At 47.2% G+C, this 26,169-nt stretch overlaps 2 protein-coding genes and 2 long non-coding RNA genes across 8 annotated transcripts in view; 2 read left to right on the forward strand and 2 right to left on the reverse strand.

Moving 5' to 3' along the window:
• The window catches only part of LOC149364866 (carboxypeptidase D-like), a 123,011-nt gene extending 116,101 nt beyond the window's left edge, over positions 1 to 6,910 (forward strand). For 4 of the 5 annotated variants that reach the window (XM_089574811.1, XM_089574814.1, XM_089574810.1 and 1 more), the window contains exons 7-9: positions 443 to 595; positions 1,333 to 1,475; positions 2,783 to 4,757. In XM_089574811.1, coding sequence (XP_089430937.1) covers positions 443 to 595; positions 1,333 to 1,475; positions 2,783 to 3,328 — 842 coding nt within the window. In that variant the 3' untranslated portion in view covers positions 3,329 to 4,757. Of the gene's footprint in view, positions 1 to 442; positions 596 to 1,332; positions 1,476 to 2,782; positions 4,758 to 5,005 lie in introns of those variants that run through there. The other variant, XM_089574812.1, reaches the window with a different exon arrangement.
• Positions 1 to 9,456, reverse strand: part of LOC149364867 (uncharacterized) — a 43,164-nt gene extending 33,708 nt beyond the window's left edge. The window contains exons 1-2 of the long non-coding RNA XR_016289230.1: positions 9,319 to 9,456; positions 8,691 to 8,757 (exon numbers count right to left, since the gene is read on the reverse strand). This is a non-coding gene — a long non-coding RNA (uncharacterized LOC149364867). The remainder of the gene's footprint in view (positions 1 to 8,690; positions 8,758 to 9,318) is intronic.
• On the forward strand, positions 7,056 to 15,145 carry LOC149364868 (uncharacterized). Its single transcript, XR_016289229.1, has 2 exons — positions 7,056 to 7,775; positions 14,042 to 15,145. It is a non-coding gene; the product is annotated as an uncharacterized LOC149364868 (long non-coding RNA).
• A 760-nt stretch (positions 15,146 to 15,905) lies between these two features.
• On the reverse strand, positions 15,906 to 23,822 carry LOC149364869 (carboxypeptidase D-like). Its single transcript, XM_089568765.1, has 8 exons — positions 22,314 to 23,822; positions 21,587 to 21,740; positions 19,686 to 19,817; positions 19,266 to 19,453; positions 18,547 to 18,723; positions 17,940 to 18,092; positions 16,494 to 16,636; positions 15,906 to 16,379 (listed from the first exon to the last, which is right to left on the reverse strand). The coding sequence occupies exons 1-8, from the start codon at positions 22,597 to 22,599 to the stop codon at positions 16,242 to 16,244; spliced, it is 1,371 nt and encodes a 456-aa protein (XP_089424891.1). The 5' UTR covers positions 22,600 to 23,822; the 3' UTR covers positions 15,906 to 16,241.
• Between the last annotated feature and the right edge of the window lie 2,347 nt (positions 23,823 to 26,169).

The raw sequence follows: 26,169 nt of genomic DNA on the forward strand, positions 1-26,169 counted from the left end.
CCAGTATAGGTAGACACCTCAACAGCGCCGTGAGGGAAGGTATCAAGGAGGGAGTTAAATAAGGTGTGTAGAAAGAGGCGGCAGGGTGGAGAACTCCGGATTAATTTCAACCAGCTGAGGTTCTTTATTGTGCACTGATATAGCACAGCACACGAGCGTCTTTTGCATTTCGCCTTCGTCGAAAAGCGGCCGCCGCTCCTAGGATTGGGTCTCACGTCATTATGCTCAGATGTAGCCACTGAGCCACCACGATGGGTACAGCTTAAAGGCTGAAGAAAACGCTTCCTGAAAGAAAAAAAAACGGCCAAGTCCAACATTAGAAGTTTATCTCGCGCTAACTGCTTTGCAACTCTCACCAGATTGTTACTCACTGTTCGTCTAGCGCGCAGGTGATGCACATTATTGACTAGTAGCGTACAATGCGCCCATGTGCGTTGTGCAGGCGGCATGCAGGACTACAACTACATCTGGGAAGGCTGCATGGAGGTCACCTTCGAGATTTCCTGCTGCAAGTTCCCGCACCGCCGTGAGCTGCCGCGATTCTGGGACGACAACAAGCAGTCGCTGCTCGCCTACCTTGGAGAGGTGCACAAAGGTGGGCGGTGCGACTTCCCCCCTTCGCAATGAAAAAAAAAAGAGTTATTCATAAAAACCAACACAAAACAAGGTCGTTTTAAAAATCTGGCGATGGCGATAGAGATCTGGAGTTTGCATTTGTAGAGAGTTTGCGCATCGCCTCAAGGAATGAATAACAATAAGGTGCAGGAGAACAGTAAGCAAAATAATGTTTGTATTTCTCCTTTGTCAGCGCAGTAGCCATGATCGCCGCTGTACGTGTTCATTCCTTAGTGAGCTATTGCTTGAGAACTAATGTCTTCGTGAGGAGTTAGGCCCGCATTGTTAAGCATTATTAATGTTAGCAACGTTTGCTTCTGGGCTAGTTGGCTAATGGCTCAAGTCCGAATTTTTAGCGTAACAGAAAAGACAACGCAGGGAAGTAAATGGGACGTGCGCTAACTCACATATATCTGTTTATTACTAATGTAATTTAGAAATAAGCGTTCATTATTATATGTCAAAAGGGCATTTTTATGAAGAGAGTCTTTCAATTCAACGCATTTGATTGCAGGAACTCCAGCCAGCCATCGCATTAGTACGATTCGCAGCTTGAAAATAAATGCAGTCCACATCTTGCGAATCCAAGTTCAGCTATTTAGCCGGGACGTGGAACACTAATAGTGGCCGCCTCCAATAGACGCACTGAGCAGTATACGCTATGACTGACAGATAACTGAATCTTCCTTTCGTCGTAATTTTCTTGCGACCGGACAGGCGTGCGAGGCATCGTGATGGACGAACAAGGAAACGCAGTGGTCAAGGCTTTCCTGCGCGTCTCCAACCGCACGATCGGCTTCAAGACGACGTCCCGAGGAGAGTACTGGAGGATCCTCAGGCCCGGTCGCTACACACTTGAGGTAACTGCACTTCGCGCTGCAATACGCCCTTTTCACAAGGTCGCTTTGAGCGTGCCCGCCTCTTATCCTCCGGTTAAAAAAAAAATAATAATCTGCCAGCTTCTACTGCGCATGCGCAGTTCACGTTAGTGCCAGGCACATGCGAAAGATGGCGGTAGGTGTCAACCACGCACTTGCCACTTCGCAGGCGCAGCTGTCTCCTCGTGGAACCAAATCGCGCCTATGTGTCCCACGTGCATTTGTTTTCAACCAATAGCAGACGAGTTTTCGCCACTCCCCAGCAGAGGGCGCCACATCTTGTGAAAAAGGCGGATTCAGCCACAACTACTTCCCGGTTTTTGCTGTCTTGTGGAGGGAGGGCTATCTCAGATGCTTTTGTAGAGGCATAAACTGGTGAGACCTCGTACGTGTTTCGAAAGTGGCAACCGGGAGGTTGAAGGACGTGAACGAATTTTAAAAAGTCGGTTCGCCAAGATTCTGAGTGCTACAAAATAATATCAGCCGGTAGTGTGCTCCTTCAGGACGATGCATACCCATTGAGTTATAGCCGGAGTGCTGTTGAAGAACTCTGCTATAGCTCTGCAGCAGGGTGCTAGTGTTAGTGCGTATGCCGGAGTTGCGGATGGTAAGTGCAAGTCGACGCGACGCGGTAAGCGCAACGGTTGTTTATTTTCTTTTGCCTGTCTGTCATTTAACATGTGGTTCAATGTGTCCTTTTTTTTAAATGCACTTCTCGTTTATGCAAGATTTATATTTCCTTCATTTATTCGTCTGTTTCTGTAATGTCAGCATTGTCACTTCTAAAAACGCAGGCGATCTTTCAGCTTTTTTTTTAACATATTTAATACAAGTTTTCGCAGTTGCATTTTCTCCATGAACTATTGCGCAGTGTACATCGTACTTAGCCCATAATGTCCAGACTAAAGGCAAGATATCGAACTACAGTGTGCTCTACTGTGTCAGTTGTCAGGGAGAGTTGCTACAGTTACAGTGGCACTAATTTAGTGTCCAGTAGACTATAGATTATTGTCGATCTACTTGCGCGACCGAGTCAGTAATGTAGATGAAAAGCGGTAAGGTAGGCTTCCCTCTCAATGAAACCAGAGATCGAATGAGTGTCAGTCTCAGACAGCGTAACTACGCTCTCCTAAGACAGCACCTAGGGCGTCTATGGTTCTGGGGCATAAAATTTTGATCATTTAGAGCTCAGATCTAGGCTTCTGAATTAGCCTTTAACGCCATCCGCGACTGGCCACACATGCGACGAAAGACTGAAAGTTGTACCTATGTTCTCTACGACAACTCAGGTTTCGGCGCCAGGATTCCACACGGCTAAGCAGGACTTCATCGTCCTGGAGCAGCAGATCTCCATCCTCAACGTCACGCTCAAGTCGCTGCACGAGGTACCCGAAGAGCCCGAGCAGCTACAGCCTGAGGCCGACTCGGCACAGAGCGCCGGGCCGCCCCCTACGGTAACGCCTGCTCCGGGCAACGGAACCTCACGTCATTCCACTACTAACACCACGGCTGCTAGCAGCCCGCGCCCTTCTTCGCCCGCTGTCACCGCGGGTGACGTCACCGGCACGTCATCGCCCCACGTGGACCCCGTCGAGGGCCGCAGTGGCTCCGACGTCAGGGAGGCCGGTGACGTCAGGGAGGCGGGAGGGTATCGCAACCACGGGCGTCGCGATGAGCGACCTGGTCCCGGTCCTGGCTGGGAGTACCACGCGAACGTGTTTGTGATGGAAGTCAGATCGGGAGCTTGTGGCGCGTTAGCGTACTCAGTGGAAGCGCAACTGCTGGCTATCTCAATGTTGGCCTTCGTACTGGCCGGCTTCCTCGGTGGCCGTTGACACGGCATGGGCGTTGGATAAGACGGTGTGTTAGATACCGACTACTTCATGGTCACTAGTTTGGGTGACCGGCAATCAGCCAGAGATTAGCCGTCTTGGCGCAACCCAAGGCGGTCGATGTAGACCAGCTCAGTATTACGAGTGACTGAAATGGTGTGTCTAAGCGAGAAACCAGAAAGCGAAACAGTGCGTTGGAGATCGCAGTGACGTTGACACCACCGACGCCTAGAGAAGGCGTAAAGTTGAGAAAGAACGCGACTTTCAAATCGAGCTTTCTCAGAAAGACGGCACCAGAGACTTTGTTTTCATGAGCAGACTGTTCCAAGTCGGTCGGACTAAGAAGTGCTACTAGAAATAGTTTTAACAAGTGTGACTAGGTGTGCGAAGTTGTTTGCGCTGGCTTCGTCTTTTCTTGTGAAATTGCGATTTCCTTAAGTTTTGTTTTTGCAAAGCGTCGCTGCCCTTTAGAATGTTTTTCTTAGACACCATTTATTATTGAGCTTAATGCTGTCAACTGTGGTTGCAGCGTTGATATGCGCGCGCGCTTGGTCACTGCCTTTAAAACTTTGCTCGTTTTGTAAGTACCAAAGAGAGTGTCCCATTTCTTTCATTTTTGGTTCATGAGGATATCAGTATTACGAACGTGCTGAGGTACGATTTATAAACCAGCTCTGTTATTTCTTCAGTGAGTTATTTCGTCAGTGTTTCTTCAGTGAAACAACATGAGCCAAAGAGACCTTAGGCAGCAATATTTCTCGTCTAAGATCCGTGGCTGCCTGTTGTAAATACTTTGTTGTCGTATTAATGAACGATGGATTTGTCTGGCTCCTAGTCTTCCATTACTCAGGGTAGCTGCCAATGCAGACTCTCGCCCAGGAACACAGGCGATGGACATGCATGGTTTTCAGCTTTTGTCTGTGTACCTGAACACATACTTAATGCCGCCAGTATTAGTGTACATGTATGATAAGGTGTTACATAGTGAAAGAAAGAGAAACCAGCCAAGTACTTAATTTGGAGAAGGAGATGTCAGATGCGATATTTAACGACATGTACTGTTTGAACCGGTTGTTGCTGCAATCGTGAGCTTAGATTACGTCAATGCGTTGGCACCAACGCAAGGCACTTTGATCTCAAGTGCACAACAAACTTTGGGACAAGGACTGGCATGAAAATAATGGACTAAAAGCACAGCATATGTCAGCATGCTGGATACGCTATAATCGACTGTGTTATCATGCATGGCATGCCCAGTGGGTTTGTCTTCCTTTAATGCTTGTACGTGATGCGAAGTGTCTGGGGGTTTGATGCCTGAAAGCAGGTTATTGTGGTGGCTTGAAATTTAGATTTTCCCCAGAAAATCTTGTCAGTTTTTGTATTTAAGAGAATCGGGCAAATTCTGACAGATTATACTTGATACTTATACTTGATTATACTTGATTATACTTACTTGTAAATTATTAAAAAAAAACAAAGAGTTGAAAAAAGATGCAGATGCAAAGTAAATCCACAGCACCTTGCTTTCAAGCATTTCATTTGTAATTGCTGAACTTTGGGTCATCCCACCTTGTATATTTGTACTGGGGTAACAACCTATTATTTGTGTCTTTTCTCAACACTTGTCTTTCTTGTTTTTTTCTCTCTCCCTGTTTCTCTGTTTCTTCACCCTGATCACAGGTGGCGCCCCAGGAAAATAAAATAGAAGCACTAAGGCAAATTCCGCCGCCGCCGCAGCCTTTACCACCTCGCTTCTACTTTAACGGCTTCAAAACGCTACCGCTGCCCAATAACAACCCGTTCGAGTTTCCACCAAATCTGCGCCACTGACCGGGCTGCTTTTTTTTATTTTGTGCTTTTTTTTCTTTCTCTATGTCAACGCGAAGCGCGCTTCAAATGTGCCACATCGCATTCATTTTCACCCGACTTCATCTCCTCACCTCACGTTTTGTACGCTGCGTCTAGTAGGCGTGCAGCCCACAGTATTTTTTTAAAGCTGAATCACACCACATGGCGAATTCTCGTTACGTTGTTGGCTTTTTTTTCGCTAAAAGTAAGGGATTTCGAATTGTATCGAAGTGCGGAGAAATATATTAACGAGGCTGCAATCCTGCTTGGCGCATGAGAACAATTATGATTTTAATGTTGTAACAAGAAAGCAGTCGTTATGGCTTCTTGTTCAGTGCGTTATTCGCCTCCTAAACTGGTCACGCAACCGCAGAAATATTGCGTACAAAAGTTATGCATATTGAAATGTGTGACATAAGGTAGCATTTATGGTCACATCCGCAACTATAGCTCAGAAGTAGGAGCTTTCGTTCCAAGTTAAACCGAAGTGATACTTTCGTTCGTAGATATTTTGAAATGCGGAAAATCTCCATGAGATTACGATATTCGCAGCTCTCGGAAGTACGGATCTGAGGAAACTGGTCAGTATTCTTGAAGTTACTGCGGTCATAGGACATGTAGAGTGTCATTCAGACTAATAAATATGGTCGACCAGCGCGATCAAAGGCTAACGTGAACTTCACAGGTGTACAACTTGAGCAGTACAACTCGCTAGTGTACAACTCGTAGGAGTACGACTCGCAAGGGTACGACTCGCAAGGGTACGACTCGCAAGGGTACGACTCGCAAGGGTACGACTCGCAAGGGTACGACTCGCAAGGGTACGACTCGTAAGGGTACGACTCGCTCCTAGGAGTACGACTCGCAGGAGTACGACTCGCTCCTAGGAGTACGACTCGCAGGAGTACGACTCGCAGGAGTACGACTCGCAGGAGTACGACTCGCAGGAGTACGACTCGCAGGAGTACAGCTCGCAGGAGTACAGCTCGCAGGAGTACAACTCGCAGGAGTACAACTCGCAGGAGTACAACTCGCAGGAGTACAACTCGCAGGAGTACAACTCGCAGGAGTACGACTCGCAGGAGTACGACTCGCAGGAGTACGACTCGCAGGAGTACGACTCGCAGGAGTACGACTCGCAGGAGTACGACTCGCAGGAGTACGACTCGCAGGAGTACAACTCGCAGTAGGACAACTCGCAGGAGTACAACTTTCCTTGCAAGAGTAGCTTACATGCGACCCGATACCGCTGGTTTCGAGACGCACAATAATACCCAGATGTTCGCATGTGCATCTTCACCTTCATCAACTCATCTGCATCATTGTCATTATCATCATCTGAAGCGACCTACACCCATTTTTATTTCTGTCTATTATTATTATGTCTGACTGCGTTTTAGGGCATAGCAATGCACTTCGCGTTTCCTCCCTGCCTCCCCCACGATGTTTGCCGGGGGAGGAGGTGAAGTGACATGGAAGGGCGCAGCGCGCAAGTTTTTACAGACACTTTTTATCACCCCTTATATACTCACTTTTTCTATATTGTACTGTCATTCCCGCTTACACGCTCGATAGTGAAGAGCGGCACATCATTGGCACAGGGCCTCTTCTTACTGTCTTCTATTTTTTTTTGGCGCACTCATTAACACGGTGTCGGTTTTTCTCTGCACACCTTTGTTCCTCTCCTCTTCGTTCTCCACTTTCGTCGCACTAATAAACTTCGCACGCTCTGTTCCACTGTTTCGTCTCTTTCCTACGTGGCCTTTACTTAAGGGCACCAGCAACCTTCCGGAAAACGAGAGAAGCACTTGACACGAGGAGTGAGCGCAGCGGAGTTTGTGTGACGCCTAGGGAACGGCAATGACCTTTGTAGTGCCAATTACACCGCTGCGGCGCTGGGTCATTGCCATACTCACCCATGATGCAGGGGTGACGGTACCGGCTTTATTGCCGGTTTGACTGAAACACCAAGCATGCTGGAAATAAGGCTGAAGCTTAAAGCGCGCGCACTTTGCGCTTAGCTCTAAGTTGACTGAAAAGAAGAAAAATATACGTTGATGCAACCATGACAATCTTGCCTAGTAAATACGAGACTAACTAGTCGCTCTCATCTGTTACCTGAATTATTTTCGCGCCCTCATTTTGCTGGTGGTTTCAGAACATTTTCCGTGAAAGTGGCACAGAAATTTGTAGCAAGTGTATAGGTAACCATGCTCATATTAAGCGCTCAGAGCAAATAAAAAAATGGTAACGACAGAATAGCAAGCAGTGACTGGCCACTGCCGAAGTAGAGCGCTTACTATACTACTAAAATCATCATGCCCCGTGCGCGAGCTTTACTCAAGTAAGAATTGATTGTTCCCAGCCTTGCCTGTCTGACTGGGAAGCTAAGGCTTGACCTCGTCGTTCAAGTGCTTCTGCCGTTGCCGCTTTTGGCACATCGCACACCAACCACTTGCCAAGGCTACGGGTCTTTCGGCACTAACACACACTCCAGCACTTCACACGGAACATCGCCGACAGCTGGTGGTAACACCAAGCCTATGTGGGTTGGACTTTCACTGGACTTCCAATGACTACAAGCAGACGTCCTCCGGTGAAGGTGGGAGCCACTTATGTCTGTCATAATCGCCTTCTCTCACTAATTGTCCACTGTTCACACCCTGTCACTCTGTGTTGGAAAAGCCAAGCTCTCATGTTCGATGGGGAGTTTCAGGAATTTTATGTTTCCCTTCTGTTATCCGTGTAAACTGGACGAACCACGGTAAATGCAGCCTACTTATTTCCGTAGAATGACCACGTCAGCGCGGGAGGTGGATATTGCGGATGAACCAACGACCTAGATCATCATAGCTAAGTACTCTTGCTGAGTATCACGTAATGAGGGTTGGTGAGGGAACGAGAGCATTTAACACACAGCTCATACTCTCGCTACCACCAGTGCCAAATATCTGTTCTACATGCGAAATAGTTTGAACAGAGCATCCAGCGACGGTGCCTGTGTCATGAAGGAGCAGGCTGTGACACTGAAGCCTGTGATGAGAGGCGAGAGAGGAAATCTTCATCGGCGGAGGTGGAGAGGTGGGCGCAGTGACGCCCCCAAGCGAGCGCGCGTTATCAGCCGGTCTAACTCGACACGCCAATAAAGCGAAATGTGTGTAATGCAGCAAATGTAACGACGTGTGTATGTACCATATAAAAAACATTAGCGAGCCATAAAACCAGCCAGAGTAAAGCGAAATTAAATGCCGCAACTTTAGTCAATGGGATACGGCCAAAGGTAAAAACGTCAGATGAAAAAGCTTCATCCTACAAGCGCATTTGCTTACGCAGTTTATAGCATCAGACTATCTAGCGTCTGCCAACTTTTTAACGGGTGCATTGAAGCCGTTCATCGTAATTCAAACTTTTACCTTCCACTGAGTGAAATTAGTAACTAAATGTCTTCAGTTTTTTTAATTTGAAGCAAATAAGGAGGAAACCCTATCAGGAGTAATTAAGAAAGAACGGCTTGTACCTTCTCTTCTGGTTTTTTTCTCCGCAGGCTTCTCGTCGAAAGAATAGGTTCTCCCGAATGTCGTGATCTGTAAGTATTGAAACGAGAATATTAGACCCAGTACGCGTGGTAATTACATCTGTCGCGCTAAGCTAGCAAATTATACATTAAAATTGTGGTTACAGACGACACTGATGTCTTAATTATGCCCATTTGGCTGGTAATTAAACTGTTGCACAAAATCGTGATGCCGTGAAAGCTATAGGTCTAAGCCTCGAAAAGGTTCTTGAGTACAGTAGGATCAGCTTATAGCGATGGCACAGGGGAGTCGTGTAAATCGAAAGGTCTCCAGTTTGGGAGAGTCATTATTATAACATTACATTCATTGCTTGAGACTGAACATTAAATGCGTCAGACTTGTAGCTAACCGCCACTCCATCAAGATAAGACTTCTCTTGTCCCAGCGTCTGGTTTCCTTGCACTTCGTGACTGGTGGCCGCAGACTGCGTTTGCCGCTCTGGCCACCATGTGCACTAGCCGCAGCTTTTGCTGCAAAAATTTTAGTCTTGAGGCCTAAGCGAGAAATTTCAGCCTATGCCCAGAAAGTAAAATTATACCCCTGTCAAGCGGGCAAGTTAAGTGTCCTTACGGAGAGTGTCACTCGCTGTAAGTACACTTCGCCACATCTAAACGACGCAATTAAGTGGAGTGTCACTCGCGGAAGAGCGCACTCCGCTAGGCGTGCGTTTACTGACCACACTTTGAGGGCTGTGAGGGGTGAGTGCGTACCCTCGCCAGCAGCGACTTCAAAAGCAAAATATGTATAGTGCATAAAAAGTACTTACAGCTTTATTTTCCATGCTATAACACTGTTCTCAGGAGAAAATTCGTTCGTTATAGCTACAAGCGAAGTAACAAAACAAGGAAACGATCAGGTGCAACGGGTGCACTGTAGGCATGGAGGAAAAAAAACTGAGGAGGGAGCGTCCGGCGACAACCTTGAAGCCTAGTCTTAACAAGTAAAGATATAGCAAAAAAAAAGAGTGTCCCCCCCCGTGATCGCACCACGTGTTAGCGTGCGGTAAAGTCTAGCCCCGATGCGCGCGCGCATGCGCCGATTAGCGCGGCAGATAACTGTAGATCAACTTCCTTGCTGTAGACGCCCGCGCCGCGGGTCGCGCATACACGCGCACTAAAACATACCGGAATCAAAACATAAAGGACCGGCTCGGAGAGCGAAAAACTGAGGGAGAAAACCACTTCAAAACACTCGGCTTGCGAACGCTCGCCGCGTGACGTCATGCTCCCTCCTTAGTTTTTTTTTCCTCCATGACTGTAGGTGCAACATTGATACTACACAGTTATAGTGCCTAGAATACTGACACCATAGAGTTTCTTACTATTACCTAGAGGGAAAGCTGGCAAGCCGTCTATGGGAGTTTGCATGGAGACCCTACGTGACCACCTCAGCCACCATGGGCGCTCAAAGCATCATGGGGCGGTGAGCTACTTGTTGCGGAACTGTAACTTTTGGCCAAAAATTAATAAAAAAAATAAAGCTGTTTGATAGCTACAAACGTCCTGAAATTCAATATCTTGTCTAATGATTGCAACAAACGAGCAGAAAAGCATTTAAGTGCAAAGTTTGCCTAAAATAAGACATGACTAGCTTTCCTATTGGCCAAGTGATGAACACTAAAAAAACTAATATTTCGTAATTAACAGGCGCACTTTTAAAAGTAAATATGTTTTTAAAAAAAATGTTGTTGTTTAGATACTTTAAGAGGTTTTTTTAATGGCATTTCGGAAGAGTAAAACCTTTTATTGGCGTCGTGTGTCGTCGCGTCTTCACTACTATGGCTTTTACACACTGCGTTCGCGCGAAAGTCGTCTGCGCACACACGAACTACGTTTTCGGAATGAAACGCCTTAGTACTGCCACTCTGTGTTCCCGAAAAACTACGACTGTGCCGCAACAAGTAGCTCACCGCCCCATGATGCTTTGGGCGTCCATGTTGGCTGAAGTGCAGCGCCGCCAGCTTTCCCTCTAGGTAGTAGTAAGAAACTCTGGCTGCGTTCCAATACTCCCGAGTAGACGTCTACTTAGACGTCTTGCCGGACAGCCGCCATTTTTAGACGCGTTCCAATTTTCACGAAGCCGTCCAACAAGACTGCTTCGCCGAAGTCCACATCGATGCAGGCTAACTTCCTGTCTAAAGATGGCGGAGCAGTTGGTGCAGTCAGAGCCAACGTTACTTTGGTCAGAGCTGAGTGAGCCGTGATCTTCGCGGGCACTGGAGCCCGGAGACGCACCATCTTTCAAGTGTCAGTCATTCCGTTAAGTTGATTTTTATAGGAACTAGCGGCAAATAAAGCCGTCTTTGTGGACCTACGATTATATTTGTGAATCGCGCGAGAGGAAATCGTGCGGGTGAGATCGTCTGCTGAGGCGGTAGCGATGAACGCACCATTATTGCAGAAAAAAAAAATAAAATAAGAACTAGCAAACTACTAACAGCGCGTTTTTATCTTGTTTTATTAAGATTTTTTAAGAACATAGGAGTGCAACTATTCGCAAATGTTAGTTCAGTTTATATGCGCAAGGCGTCGCGTGAAGTAGACACGTTCCAATATGTAGACATGTAGACGGCTTCCTAGACGTCACACTAGACCTCTTGTCAGACGTCTAGAGAATTGGAACGCACCCTCTATGACTGACACCGTGATTGATACCCGCCGCCATCTTGTTTGTTGCCGAAATTCCGGATAGTCTTGGCTGGTCTTGGCTTTTCTTCTATTTCTATTTTTTTTTTCAACGTTAAAAACTGTTGAACCTCGTTTTATTTGCGCTATTAAGTTAAGCAATCAATTATTATGAGTCCTGTTTCTTTTCCATCGACCTCTTCAGAAATTCCGTTCATTTCGTGCCGCCATTTCTTTTTACTACGAGTGCACTTTGCTTTCCCGTTTAGCACCGCGAAGCTCAAAGTGTCACTCGGGATGCCGGAGCGCACTCCCCGTAAGTGCACTTAACTTGTTCGCTTGACAGGGGTATTAACCTTCTATTATATCATCTGAAATGTCCGTGAAAAGTACAAGCCTCTTAGATTTGATTTCGTTTGCTTTTAGCTTTCTGCACTAGATGGCGCTGCGATGGGCACTTTTTCGAGCGGTGCTGCGGTGTTTCTAAGGTCTCTCGGGTGGATTTGTTCACATTCGGGGCTCACTTTTAGCGAAGGCGGTAACAGTCTTGCCGCGTTGCAGCACAAATGCGCTTTTGAACAAATCAACGTGGTTTTCGGAGACATTTAAGGAGCCCGTCTGGCAAGGGTATGACGTAAGGAAGGAACATCGACAGATTGCGAGCGGGGCAGACCTAGGGATATACTCTTCATGGCCTTGACTTTGGCGCTAAAGAATACCTCGCCTCGCCTCGTTGTGTTTTCAAAGGAAGTCTGAGATCGTGCAAATGCGCAGTAGTGTGTAAACCTCTTACTAATTTGTCACCGCAGAGTGCAGTTACCATTCATCGCTTTAGAGCAACTTGAAAAATTTGTTTTCTTCTTTATCGTGATATGTCACACCTTTGGCAATAAGTTCATGTTCTTAGCACTAAGAGGGCCATTGTTTACTTCCCTCCAACTTTTCTTCCAACGAAAGGTCTATTATCAAAAGTTCTCTACATGCGGGATCGGCTATATCGAACTTCTGCATATATCGAACAAATCTGCGCCTGTCCTACGTTTTGTTATAAGCTGGTTTCAATGTGTATAGGTAATAAAGTTTCTACCGGGAGTAGTGTCTTGTACTGATATTACGCTAACCGCTAACGCGGAGAAACGCGGAGACTTTACGGAACAGCGATTACATTCGAACTTCGCAGTAGCGAAACAGTTTACTACGAAGTAATGAATATAACGAGGAAATAGCGATTTCAGGAAGTAATATTTTCCTACGGCTTCTACCGAACCTTCAATGAACTCCGCTGTCCATTTTGCTCTGAGTGCAGTAGTTTGCAACGGCGCCCAACACTTGTTCCAAATTCCAGATCCCCCGTTTTCCAACCTCCTCTCTGCACACGTTGCGAGCGCCCTCTGCTTCTCTGGTTCCATGTGCAGTTTAGTGTCCGGTTTCGAGGTATGGTCGGACGCGTGATGTGCTTGACTGTACCGAGGCCCCACTGGTTTCACACGCCCACACGGCAAAAAAATGGACTCGTAAAACAATTTCTATTTACCCGAAGATGGCCACCACCAAAACATTTCGTCTGGCGTATGCATTTTTCACACGACTTTCCTATCATGCGAATAGTATTCTCGTGAAAATAAAATCGCTGATGCGCGCATTCTTTACAGCGCCCCGCTGCAAAACAAGTTAGGGGCGAATGTGACATCGCTGCAGGAACGACTGGTGAAAGTACTAAGCCATAAAGAAATTATTAGCATTTATTCCTTGAGGTTCATAAATGTTCGTAATTTTTTCTAGTGAACCAAAGAGGCGGTTCGGCTTTGCAGTAATGTGAGATGAGGTGTAGTGACACGCCATGTTGCTTCTCAGTGAGTGCGAGCTATGTAGCGAGCTTTTATTTTGAAAAGATCCCACAGCATTGTCGAAAAAGCTATTGTGTCCCGTCTCGAACTGGAAAATGAACAAACTACAGTTTGCTTTGGTCGCAGAAGAACGGGTATTATCCTCTCGACAGGAATGGCATTTGGGCTAACCCAGATGAGCTAGTGTGTCGCGGGTACGGCGCGAGCTGCAGGTTTGCTGTGGCTTATAAAACACGCAATCTGTTTTGTGGCACAGGCAACCGTTTTTTTTTCTCTACTTGTAAGCACAGATGGAACAGTATAGAATAGAACAACAGGCTGCAACATAATATAATATAATAGAATAGGAGAGAAGAGAATGTATTGTTTTCGGCCTTAGTGCACACACCCTCTTATAGTGTCACCAAAGAAGGAAAGCAATGGATGCCTCCTAGAGAAGCGTCCATCTCGGCTTCCGCATCGTGGAACCGGCGGCAGACATAGAAGAAAAGACGCAGAGAAATGGGCAACGAAAACATTTTGCAAAAATGAATGTGCACACTACAGTAGCTAGTTTTAAAGCCCACATAAATATCAAGGGCATTCGTACAGTCCAGACGAACAAAACAAAGCTTCCTTCCTATTCTTCCTCTTCCATGAAAGTTTCAAGAGTGTCTTCCTCCAGCAGGTCAAATTCTGGCTATGTACTGCACTTGTTTCTGTATCACGTGGAAACTAAACAGACCTCCTTTCAATCCCCCGCTCTGACTTTTTGAAGTTCTTGTTCACAGCTAGCCCCCTATAAGTCCCTCCTGCAAATGCTTTGTTCTCTTATTTTTCCAGTTATTCTCCGAGGAAGACTTCCTGCACCCGGACTCTTCGGCATTAAGCGTATTCCTGGGGCCATCGTCGCTTCAGAGGACGCCTTCCATGTGGAACTCCATAAAGTCCGGCTTCGGGAACCTCTTCGGCAACTTCGGCTGACGAGTGCGCGCAGACACACAAACCTCCAGGACGACAACCAAGCAGCCTTGCGGCAATGCACGGCGCATTGACGACGAACCGCGATCGATGAGTGGAATGCGAGGACAGTCTCTGAAAGTTGTGTTCGTCGACGTTGTCGTGCCTCCCTTCAGCAGTGCTCGAAGAAGGCGTGCGTTGTGCGACGTGTTTGGAAACAAGCTGTTTTAGGAGTCCCGGCGTATGTAGCGACGCCGCTGGTACCGCCCACGTACTTCTCTACCGGGGAGACGCCGATGTAGGAGGCTTTCGTTTTCAACTATGGAGTTCTTTTAGCCTACCATTTACGAAAATACGGCTTCAAATAAGGGCGTTTCCTGTGGCCACGCTTGGGAGACTAGCATGCTGAGAAGCACTGCTGTCGGTGGCGTCTGGCAATTCCTACGGGGTGTTCAGCAATTTATATCACCGATATATGTGCCACAAGAAAAACTGGGAGTATCCAAATTTTGGCCAATCAGCTGGCCGTATTTCGGAACGTAGTCTTCTGTATTTTTGACTCTGGTATGGATAAAAAGCTCTGGTTGTCCCGGTAGGAACAGTGATGCGTTGTGAAGCGCTTGAATTCCCCGTCTCTGAGGACGCCCATGTGTAATGGTAATCTTCGGCCTTTCATTTAGCCAGCAGAACCTCTAAGGTTGTCTGCGAGCTCATCACGCGTTACTCTCGACGCTCGATAATAAGAAATCGCGTGACAGCCGAGAGAGCTGGTTCAGTTTGCGTGTGTCCCTACAGAGTGAAATCTGAGTCAAACTTAGCGAACGGGTCGCACAGTGCTAGGTTTTGTGACGTTAGTATTCTGTTAGTGGTTTTTATCTTTGCCAGCTTTTTTTTTTTTTTTTTTGCTTGTAGGCCACGATGCCAGCGCTGTGTGTCAGAGTTCTTATAATAGTGAGCCCCCTTGTTACAATAAAGAGTCACCACCGACGGCGCGCTGTCTTCTGTTGTACAACGAATACCCCGATTTAAATCTGCATACCTGCGCGCAGCCTCTATTGGTGCGTATGCTGGGGACATTATTCGATGATTGAAACATTTTCTGACGCTGCACCCTTGCTTCAGCAACTTGCCATCTTGCCATTCACGCGATGCTGGAAATCAAAAGTCTGCTATCACAAAAAACCGAAGGCGTGTTATTTCATCTGTTCATTTATCTGGTGCCACTGTGTTTTTATTACAAACGTCTGCTTTTGGCTGTTAGAAGTGAGCGACAAAAAAATCTTGGAGAATGACAGACAAATGGTTGCTTTGGCGACGTGAACTTCGATGGTCGTGTCCAGCGACAGCAGATGAGCTCATCGCTTTCTTCTTGTTTTCACTGGTGTGAACAACGCAGCTGCTCAAGTTTTGTTTTCTCGTCGCCGGCCGGCTACAGAAGCTAAGCGAGAGCGTAATCCGGAAACAATATGGCAGCGCCCAGGTTGGAAAGCAAGCTGTTCCGCCAGTAATCACAGTGCCCGAGGGCCAGAAGCTGAGCCTAACCGTTTTCTCGCCAATAGTATGCCAAAAGAAAACGTTTTGTCGATTACAGGTAAGTTCGTATAGTACAGCAGGAAAGAGCTTTAGGTCGGTGTCTCTAAACAATACATAGAAATGTTGATGTTGCTCCTTCTCGCAGCAGCAGCTGTAGTGAATTAGATCGAATTTGTGACATTAACAGATATTGGCAAGAGATGTAACACACAGAAAAGAAAAAGATGGTTTATTAGAGTGACTTTCAAGCGAGTGAAAATTAAGTCGAGGTTGGGTGTGGGTCAGATAGTAAGATGAGGTGAGGAATTTCACTGGAACACAGAACTCAAAGCAGAAGTAACTGGAGGCCATTGGGAGAAGCATTCCTTGTTCAGTGGGTTACACCTGTGCCGGTCATGGTGATGATGACCATGATTAAGAAATGAAATCTGCACACAGACAGTGAAGAGAATGGCCATAACCAGCCTCTTCGAAGGGAGCTGTTTTCAGCCTCAGCAAAGAGGCGCAGCTCAGAAAGCCACGTCGTGACCGCTTGTTTGAAACTCGTGACCTAGACTGCGTTTTCCGAGTCTGGTCCGGTTTCATCGAGCTCTTCTTGTAGGGTCTTGAGCGTCACATTGACAGTGGAGATCTGCCGTTCGACCACGTCAAAGTCCAGTTTAGCCGCGTGGAATCCCCGCGCAGAGACCTGCCAAAAAATAAGATGTGTAAATCTGCGACGTCAAACTATAAAATAAACTCCTGAATTCGCGACTAGTTTTCTCTTGTGAATCTGCTCAAAGCGGCGCGGAGGTATTTGTACCTCCAGCATGTAGTGGCCGGGCCTGAGGATCCTCCAGTACTCTCCCCTTGATGTCGTCTTGAAGCCGATCTCGCGGTTCGAGATACGTAGAGAGGCCCCGGCAACATGTTTGCCCTTTCTGTCTGTCACAATGCCGCGTACACCTGATGAAGGAAAATTAAAATGAGACGCCCAAACACGAGCTACATACCAGACTGAAGATGAAAATGCCCAAACGCTATGTTCTCCGTATTTTAACCTGTGAAAAGAACGCAGAGAAGAAAGGTTCCGGATCATTCTGAATTCCCGGAACCACACCAGAAGAGATAAACAAGCTAGTCCTAGCAGTTCCGCACGAGTTATCGCAAAACTTCTTGAAACAAATGATAACTACGACTCGAAACTCAGACTAGAATTTCGAAAGCTTCAAGGGCTCAACATGGCTAGCCTTCATTCCAAAGTAGGATAAATTTTTTTCCAGTTATTGTATTTTTCTTTAACTTAATGTAAAACGATTGTCGGCTTTCTCTCTGATCTGCTCACTCTCTCTTGGTCTCATAGTCGGCTCTCCTCCTAGACGTTTGTAATTTACCCTTCCCTTCCTTTTGCACTCTTTACAAGCAACAATTTTTGCTCAAATATTGGCACTACATGCTTGATACCACCAGTCATGCAATCCTAGAGTCTTTAAAGAGAAAAATAGCATAATTCGAACTGGATTAGAACTTTCTCCTAGACAACCCTTGGGGTCCTGCAAAAAATTCAGTAACAGGCGTGTGTTGAGTGAGGCCAGTTTGTGTACAAGATCAAGATTCAGCGTTGAACACAGGCAACATTCGCGGGTATTCTTGCTCACACATTGAAATTTAGCGCTAAAATTCATCAATTGCGTGGTATGTAGGCGCTCTGCATGCGATAAAGAACTCGAGATTGTAAAAACAACCTACGCAGGGGACAGGGCACAGAAGAGAAGTAGACAGGTGACAAGAAGTAGACAGGCGCAGAACTAACAATGCTAGTGAGGCATCCATGCACCAAACCCAACTGACAAGCTTGTCCATTCCAGTCGGCAAGACAAGCCGCATTGAGCGACAAAAAAAAAATAAGTAGGACCATTTAAACGTGCTGGGTTTTCTCGAATTGAAATGCTCGTATAGTTGTCGACCACAGTGACGTCCTAAAGTTACCGCCTCGGTTAAGGTGATCAGATGCAAGAGATGTACGTGCATTTAGCGTTTTGGTATTCAGTTTAGCGCCCGCCATTCATGTGTTTGTTCTTGCAATTCTTTTAAGTCTGTTTCGCACCGTGAGCTCCAAGCGCCCCCTGTCATATGGCCTGTGAGAAGAAAATGAAGTGCACGTCGCTGTGCAAGAAACCTTGGCCGATCCCCCTGTGTTGGCATGTACCATTGTACGAGAAAAACAACAACAACAAAAACAACAACAACAGCCTGTCGTGCCACTCGCCTCTGTGCACTTCCCCCAAGTAGGCGAGGAGTGCCCTCTTATTTTCTTCCCAGAATCGCGCCAGTTCACGGCGGTGCGGGAACTTGCAGCACGATACCTCCAGGGTCACTTCCATGCAGCCTTTCCAAACGTAACTGTAGTCCTGCATGCCGCCTGGGCAAAAAAATACTGTTGTCGACACAAAAGGCAGTTATGTGCATCGCACACTTGAGCGCTGTGAAAACAATAGTTTGACTTTATCCTCCTCCGCGGAACTCATAACTACCTTTGCGGCAGCGTTGGCGTTTTCGCAGGTAGTGGGAATGCGTGCGCGTGTTACATCAAACTCTTTAGATCGATTTCACAGTATTTTGGACGTATTTGTTTCGTGTAGTTTTATGTCATTGAATTGTGCCAACTTTTTAATTTTTGTTTTTGTTTGTGCTACGGTATACACTAGCGTTGGCAGCGGTCTTTTGTCGATGCAGTTAACTCTCGGAGAAAAGCACATCCACATGCAGGGGATGCAGTGGCAGTGGCACTGGCCAATGCTATGCGGTGGCACTGTTCATAGTCAGCTCCGACCGTGTGCGCGTGGCGGCCCGTTTACTTCTGACAAACGGTGTACCTGGGAAGGCGTACCAAGCGGCACCATTGGTGGTGCCGTTGGGGAACACCTGGCGCCGGAGTGCGGAACAGGAGAGACCCCGGTGCATAGTGGCATGGTTGAAGGAATACACGCTGGCGACGTGCCTGAACACGTCGTCGTCTGGCGTCACCGCTGGCTCGCGGCTGAACATCCAGCCTGCGCGACACCATTGCAGCGAAACAGTGTCAAGACAGCGAGCAGGCAGCCGATGGTCTGCTAGAGTAAATTATAGATTTTAATTAAATGGAAACGTAGTTGTGGGTGGAAGTAAGTAAGAGGGGCAGATCAGGTCAATAAATAAGCTGGAATTGGTGGACCACGGCTGGCCCAAGAGAGGACAGTTTTGAGATCAGTCGACATCAGCCTTTGCGCCGCAGTGGACTTAGCACCAATGCTGATGATGATAACAATTATGATAGTTAACGGCAAGCGCTACCCGTCAGACTGAATACTGGACGTTGGTAATCAAACTTTTACAGTGGCGAAGAACTGAGTATTAGCAACAAGCGGCATTGTCAACTCCACGCCCAACAAATAGGCCACAGCACTGCATGGCCACGTCGAAAGCACGCCCAGAACGCCCTCTTCGCTGAAGCACACATTGAAAATAGTAAAAAGCCTCGACGGAAACGGCAGTCTTCTGTTCATGGCCAGAGTACTAGTTCAGCAGAAACGTGGTAAAGAGCGTGTATCTGTACCAGCTTTCAGGGATTCGTCGTATGGGTAGTTGGCGACCAGCGCGCCCCCGTGTAGGTTTGCGGCGAGCACAAATGGAATGCGGTGACTCCAGAGCCTCACTGCCTCGGTCTCCGGCTGTTCTTGCCCGCTCTGCTTGTTGTAGCGGTTCGGGAAGTTGCGGTTCAAGTCCACGCCACGAGCGTTGTATCTGCGCACGAAGACGGAAGATATGCGCGCAGGTCTATGGAACTGAAGTCACTCCCTTCGGGTCATTGCCTTCGTGCGCCGCCCGACAAGCCAAACGGAAGCCAAACATGTGCAGTAAACCAGTCGATGACGCAAGTTTTTTCAACCTAATACATGTGGACACGTTCATAACGGGGAGCTAACTCCCTGTTCACTGCACACATGGATTCAGCAGACATGCACGGTGCGCGTACCGTCCCAGGGTTCCGGTGCAGTCTCCCTCCTTGGCGATCTCGTATCCGTCCGGGTTCATGCTGGGCATGATGTGGATTCGCGTGCTGTCCAGCAGGTAGCGCACGTACGGGTCCACGTTGTCGGCCCACCGCCTGCGCATGCCCCGTTCGGTCTAGTCAATATAAAACTATCATAGCGAGAAAAAGAGGCGCCGCCAACTGTGCAAGTTGTTTGAAGTGCGCTTCGTTCACTGCGGAAATGTCGAGAAGTGCGAACAAAACAGTTGGTCGGGCTCGCAGCGTCTCTTTTCCCTCTAGGTAACTGCATGAAGCTATGTGGTCCAAAGATCTGCAGTGTGCATGTCGCTGACATAACGGCGCGCAGCTAGAAAACGGCTGAGCGTCGGCACTTGAATCAGCTATGCTGTTACTCACGCGGGGGAGCGGGTGCATTCTTCCAAACGAGTTTCCTAACCCCTCCATACGTGTATCAAAACACAAGCAAGCCGCTAGTGGGCCGAACAGTAATTTTCGCAGATCCTCATTGTACTGCCATGTTGCTCTCCTACCTCGACACTGAACGGAAGAAAGGCTTGGCTGGTTATCGAGTTGGACGTAATTCTTGAACCAAAGCGCACGAGCGGAACACAGCATGGTCAGACACAGGCAAGGACACGGCTCTACTAACAGTTGCTATTAGCCCCGTGGCCTTGTCTGTGTCTGTCAGTTTTGTGTGTTGTCAGTGTGCTTTGTTTCAGGAAGAACTATAGGAGGAACATAAGAACATAGGGCAAAGACGTCGCACCTTTGGGCCGAAAAACTGCACAAGTAGCACTGTGGCGACATCAACATAGAGTGACGGGGTCATGTTATTCCACTACCGTAGTGAAACAAAACAACAAAACCGTGTTGCATTTGTTCCCGGTAACCATCGCCTTTCATAGCAAGCGCATGACTTGCAATTATAATTTTTAGCACGGTTCAACTCGACGTGCAACCCAAGACCTTGGCCCTTATATACAAGTGAACCTAGAGGCTATGGCGTTGAGGTATGTATAGTGGCTATTTGTTTCGTCCCTTCTCTATCAGCGCTCACTGAGTTTGTTGCTGCCTTGCTTGCACATGACCGTCAGCTATGAGCGATACAATTGGAAACCAGCAGTAAAGGTAGCACATTCTGTCCACTTCATTCATTCCCTTCCAGGTGCAACTCAGCAAAGCAGCAGCAATGCAGTTTACGCACGCAGCATTTTACGCATGCGTCGGACGCAACGGTAACTCGCAAGTTCCCATTTCGGGCTCGTTCCCTCGGCTGATGGACGTTGAAGTATGAGTATAGCTCCCTTCTGTTTTGTCTAACCTCAAGGTAAGTTGCTGGGCGAGTTGGTTCCGATATTCCATGAATACAGCGCAACGAACGAGACAAGAAGAGGAAGGACACAGGCAGAGACACAACACAGCGCTGTGTTGTGTCTCTGCCTGTGTCCTTCTTCTTTTTGTCTCGTTCGTTGCGCTGTAGTCATGGAATGTCTAACCTCATCTCACCACCCTCCCTTTTTCAATTTTTTTTCGCAGCATTTCAAACTATTCAGAACAATACCTCAATATTTTAATTCTTTTTATTTTATTTTTGCCTTTACCAGCAATACATTAGTGGCGCCGAGTAGCTCTCATCCTTTACTCTCATCCTACTACTTGTCACTAAAGCAGGGGAACATAACCGACAAGAATAGTACTGTCATTTAGGCCCACGTTTCTTGCCTTTTCGCGAAAGCAGCTTCGGGAACATGACAAAGGTCGTGGTTAGAAGGGGTAGCGTCAGGGCATATGCCGATAGACAATTCGTAGTCCTTTGATGACATGTCCCAGATAAAGGGTAGTTATTCATAAAAAAATGTTCTGACTCATTTGTACATCTTCACGTGTATATCATGCCACAGGGCTGCGCGGAGCGAGAAGGGTGCACAAGTGCAGTCACCTCGTTTCCGTGCATGTTGGCCACGTACTTGACGTTGGGCTTGAGCAGCGGCTCATCCTGGGGGTCCTTGGTCACCAGCAGAACCCACAGGTCACGCCCTACAGTTTACGCGGCAGTAGTGAAACGAAGCAACACTACGTTGACAGTCAATTTCACTCAGAAAGGCAATCAATTTTGTTAGCTCGAGAACGGCGAATTACGTTTGTTGCTCATGGCGAGAGGAAAGTATGAAACTTGATGAAATTTTAAAGAATTCCCACAATTTCCGCCGTCCTCCGGCGGGAAAAAAGTTACCGTGATAAGTATGTCATGTTGATGGCGGAATGTTAAAAAGTTTTCGTCGCAGCAGAAATACTACTATTGTGCTGCTACCTCATGCGAAGTTTCCCAAGGGTGAATGGGAGGAGAGGGGGAAGGGGGGGGGGGGGGGGGGGGGGGCAAGACGGTATAACGCAGACATGGCCAAGGCAGGCTAACTACCACATCATTTCACCTTTACTCCAAATTTGCAGCCCTGATATGAACGGTTCCTTGACCTGCATGAACAGCGAAAATACCTAAATATCGTCGTAAAATATAACAACCGTTCGAAAAGGAGCATCGAGGCCAGCCGTTGTTTTCTTTATTTATTTCTTTACGGTCCATCGCTTACGAAAGTAGGTTGTACCCACCCTGTACGGACTTTCCGATGGTGTAAAGCCTGGTGAAATTTGGATAGCTTGCGCTAACTTTCCTCAGAAAAGCAGTCATATCTTCGTGATTGTAGTAGTTGAGACCATCTCGGAGTTCTGATGCGGGTGCGCCATGCTGGCCATACACCTGCTGCACCGCGCACAGGTAGACCAGCAGCGCCACCACCACCGCCGTGCCCGTGCTATGACGTTGCATTGTAGAGCAGTAGTGAGTTCTGCAGTGCACTAACTGAAACGTAAGCGTAGGTCGCAAAAGCGACGCCATAATTTAATGGGCAGAGTCGAAATATTTGGCGCTGTGCCACCCAATGAATATTGCTGCGGCCAGTCTGCAAGCAGCAGAGATGTCAGAAAGAATTTTTTGACTTGCACAGGACTTTTAAGTTAGCGCCACAGAGAACAGAAGTTAGATTTGTTATTTTTTAACATATACATTCTAAGTTCCCGAGCTGGCTGTGCCTATCAACATATAATACTCCAAGGCTGAAGTGACATCGACAGTTGAGCCTAACCATTCTCCTCACTTTTATAAATGACCGCCAACCTGGGCTTTATTCATTGACGAGAACATGATCATGTGGCCCGGAAATACTGATGTCATTTGCTTTCTCGGTTTGCCTCTGACATCCTCATCATTAGCCTAGCTACATCCGCTGCAGGACAACGGCCTTTCGCATATCCCTCCGATTAAACCTATCCTGTGCCTCTTGCAGCCACCTTAACCGCCCAAACTTCCTAATCTGATCCGCCCACCTGACTTTTCGCCACCCCCTTCTATGCCTGCCTGCTACGTCTGATATACTACGCTACTACTGTAACGACAACGGCGCTATAAACACCAGAAAACGTAGCCGATAGAGCTTTCGCTGTAAATTTGCTTCCGTACACATGTAACTCATGCAGGCGAAGGGCTCACCTTTAATGAACAAGAGCTCCCGGTCGGTGACTCCTTCTAGTGTCGCCGGGGATGTCGCCGCTACTCACGGCAGCAGAAAACTCCGCATATGTTTTGGAGCCTCCGAGGTCCCGAGGTGTCGTAGCGCACGTTGTGTTGTAGTAACCAACAGATGAAGGGCACGACAGTAATTTAGCTGGGGTTTGTCCTTGTTGACTAATTTGTAGATAGTTGCTAAGCAGAAGATTATACCGCTGAAGAGCTCTTCCCGTCGCGTACTCTTCGCTGCTGCATCTGGCTCCACTTGCATTCGACTAACGCTCCGTGCGTTACCTGAAGCGAGTGAGACGTGAAATGTGCCGGAGCGCAAGTGGCCCTGACAGATGATTTGTGGCAGCGTGGATTATCGGGAGCGTACTGAGAGATAAGCCCGGAGAAAACAATGTGGCTGTTCATTTCTATTGTCTTTATTTTTGGCATTTCCCTTTGTTTTGATGAGCTGGGTGGCTTGATGATTATAAACAGCCTTATTGTGAGCCATTTTGTGGAAATGCTCAGTTTTAGTCAAACCCCTTTACGCTTTTTCCCACTCTTATGTTGTTTTCGTTTTAGATGGTTTGGTTTGGTTTATGGGGTTTAAGGTCCCAAAGCGACTAAGGCTATGAGAGCCGCCGTAGTGGAGGGCTCCGGAAATTTCGACCACCTGGGGTTCTTTAACGTGCACTGACATCGCACAGTAAACGGGCCTCTAGAATTTCTCCTCCAAAGAAATTCAACCGCCGCGGCCGGGATCGAACCCGCGTATTTCGGGTCAGCAGCCGAGCACCATAGCACTGAACCACCGCGGCGGCTTTTCGTTTTAGAAATTCAGTGCTAAAATCCGTTACACTCTTGACAGACAATGTTTCATCAGTTTTATTCTAGTCAATCGATCGATCAAGAACTAAAAGGTCATCGGACATAACTGTCTAGCAAGTATTTATTATTAATCGTCAATAGAAAGAAGGAATTAGGTTGCTCTTGCAACACTTCAGAGCAACGTCCTGTTTACAAGAGCGAGGGGCACTGTTGCACTAATTAAAAAAAAAAAACGAAAATTGGCAGTGGTTTAGCTCTGGTTAAACCTGGAGGATTACAGCGTGCGGCAGCGGCGTTGGCCCCGGAACGCTAGCTATGCGCCGCTACTGCGCATGCGCAACTGCGCGAGTGCGGCGGCGGCGGCGCGCCAGCTGTGCGCCGTGTGACGTCACTGCTTCTCGCGCACGCGCAGTATGGCCTTTCCTGAGCTCCGCGAAATGGCTCGGCGACTCGAGCAGTGTTGCTTTCGCAACAAAAACAAATATGATATGAAATACCGGATGTAGCGAGCACCAGCCACTTTTAAAAAGTCTTCACTTTCCTGTTAAACAATCGAACTGTCTTTTTTAACAAAGATTTCTAGCGAAGCGGACACAAACAATATTCTGTGGAAGGAAGGCCGGCTGGTACAGCTCCAAACTTCTCGCCACTTTAGAAGTAACCTTGTCGTGATCGCAGCGGCTTATGGCACACTTCTGAAGACGTACCGGGGCGCGAGGAGGTAGGAAGACGATGTGCGTTTGCTGCGTCACGTCCCATGCAGTAGAGAAACAACTATAGTAGCCTCTCTACAGGTGCCTGCAGGCTTGCGCTTGTAGTGCGTGTGTAATCCTTACAAAACGCAGTCGAAAGAAAACAAACGACAGGACCCTGTTAGAAACACCACAAAAAATAGTTTGTAGTTTCGTCGTAACACAATATTTTTCTGTAGTAGTTGTTTGTAGTACTTTTCTGTAGTAAGTACTAATAATCCTGTTGATACTAGAAAAATTTCTATTCTTACTATAAGTTTTTGGTCAAAAACACCGCAGAAAATCTGTTGCTACCAGATAAACTATAGTGTTGTGTTTTTCGAATAGTATATGCTGCCGTTCGCAATGACACGTGACATGAATTATTGACATGACGCTGCCGTTGGTCAAAAATTTCTCAGATTTTTCTGTCCGCCATTACAGGATACGCCTCACCTGCGTTTGCTTGTGGAGAAACACAAAATCCGGTTATAAATGGTTTAATGGTATAATATATAAATGTTATAAATGGTATAATAGGCACGGAACGCATTTTAATGAGAGTCCATTTTGAAAATAAAAAGGGGGCGCAAGCGCTTAGCGCTGCAAAACGCTATAATTTTTTGTTGCTGTCATGCATCTCAATCTCTGTACTCACAGACTGGTTCAGATCTGTAAAATGGCGCTGGGGGTCATTCAGCCTCGTTATAGAGCACACAATTTTGCCGGATTCGTTCATGTATGGCAGAAAGAGAGAACCACTTCATTACAAATAATAAGGCCAAGTCCAAACTACCAGGAAAAGGACATTACCGTCTCTTGACGAGCACGTCGTGTCCATGTAGTGTTTCAGGTTTTCGCGATGACCGGGGAAATTGCCGAATGTTCAGGCAAGCGTACAAGTCCTCTCAAGTGCGAATGCCGTTACTATGTTCCCTATGGCGCCGACATAAGGCGCCGACATAAGGCGCTGGCATTAACAGGCGCCCGAAAATATTAAAAGACCGGAAGGATGTACTATGTCAGAAATGTCAGTATGCAGACACGGCATCAAATAGGGCAATAAAAGAGGCGTCCTTGTTTGTTTTAAGAAAATCAATGACTTCGTTCGGGGTGACCGCAACGTAGACGCATGGCAAGTTTCGTATGACATGAGACAGTGCCCTTGTGTTTAACCTTCACCGCAGTGGAAAAGAGAACCCTGGAAGGTGACCTATTTCACTCAGTCTCTTCGCTCGCCAGAGATAAGGCAATGTTTACTGCGGAATGCCAACCACTGTTCACAAAAAGAAAAGAAGAGGCGCGATAACCTGCATAGATATGACTCTTAGCAATGACCCGAGTCAACTGC

Source organism: Amblyomma mixtum, chromosome 2 (genome assembly GCF_055824585.1).
Source record: "Amblyomma mixtum isolate Tamu chromosome 2, ASM5582458v1, whole genome shotgun sequence".
NCBI classification, from domain to species: domain Eukaryota; kingdom Metazoa; phylum Arthropoda; class Arachnida; order Ixodida; family Ixodidae; genus Amblyomma; species Amblyomma mixtum.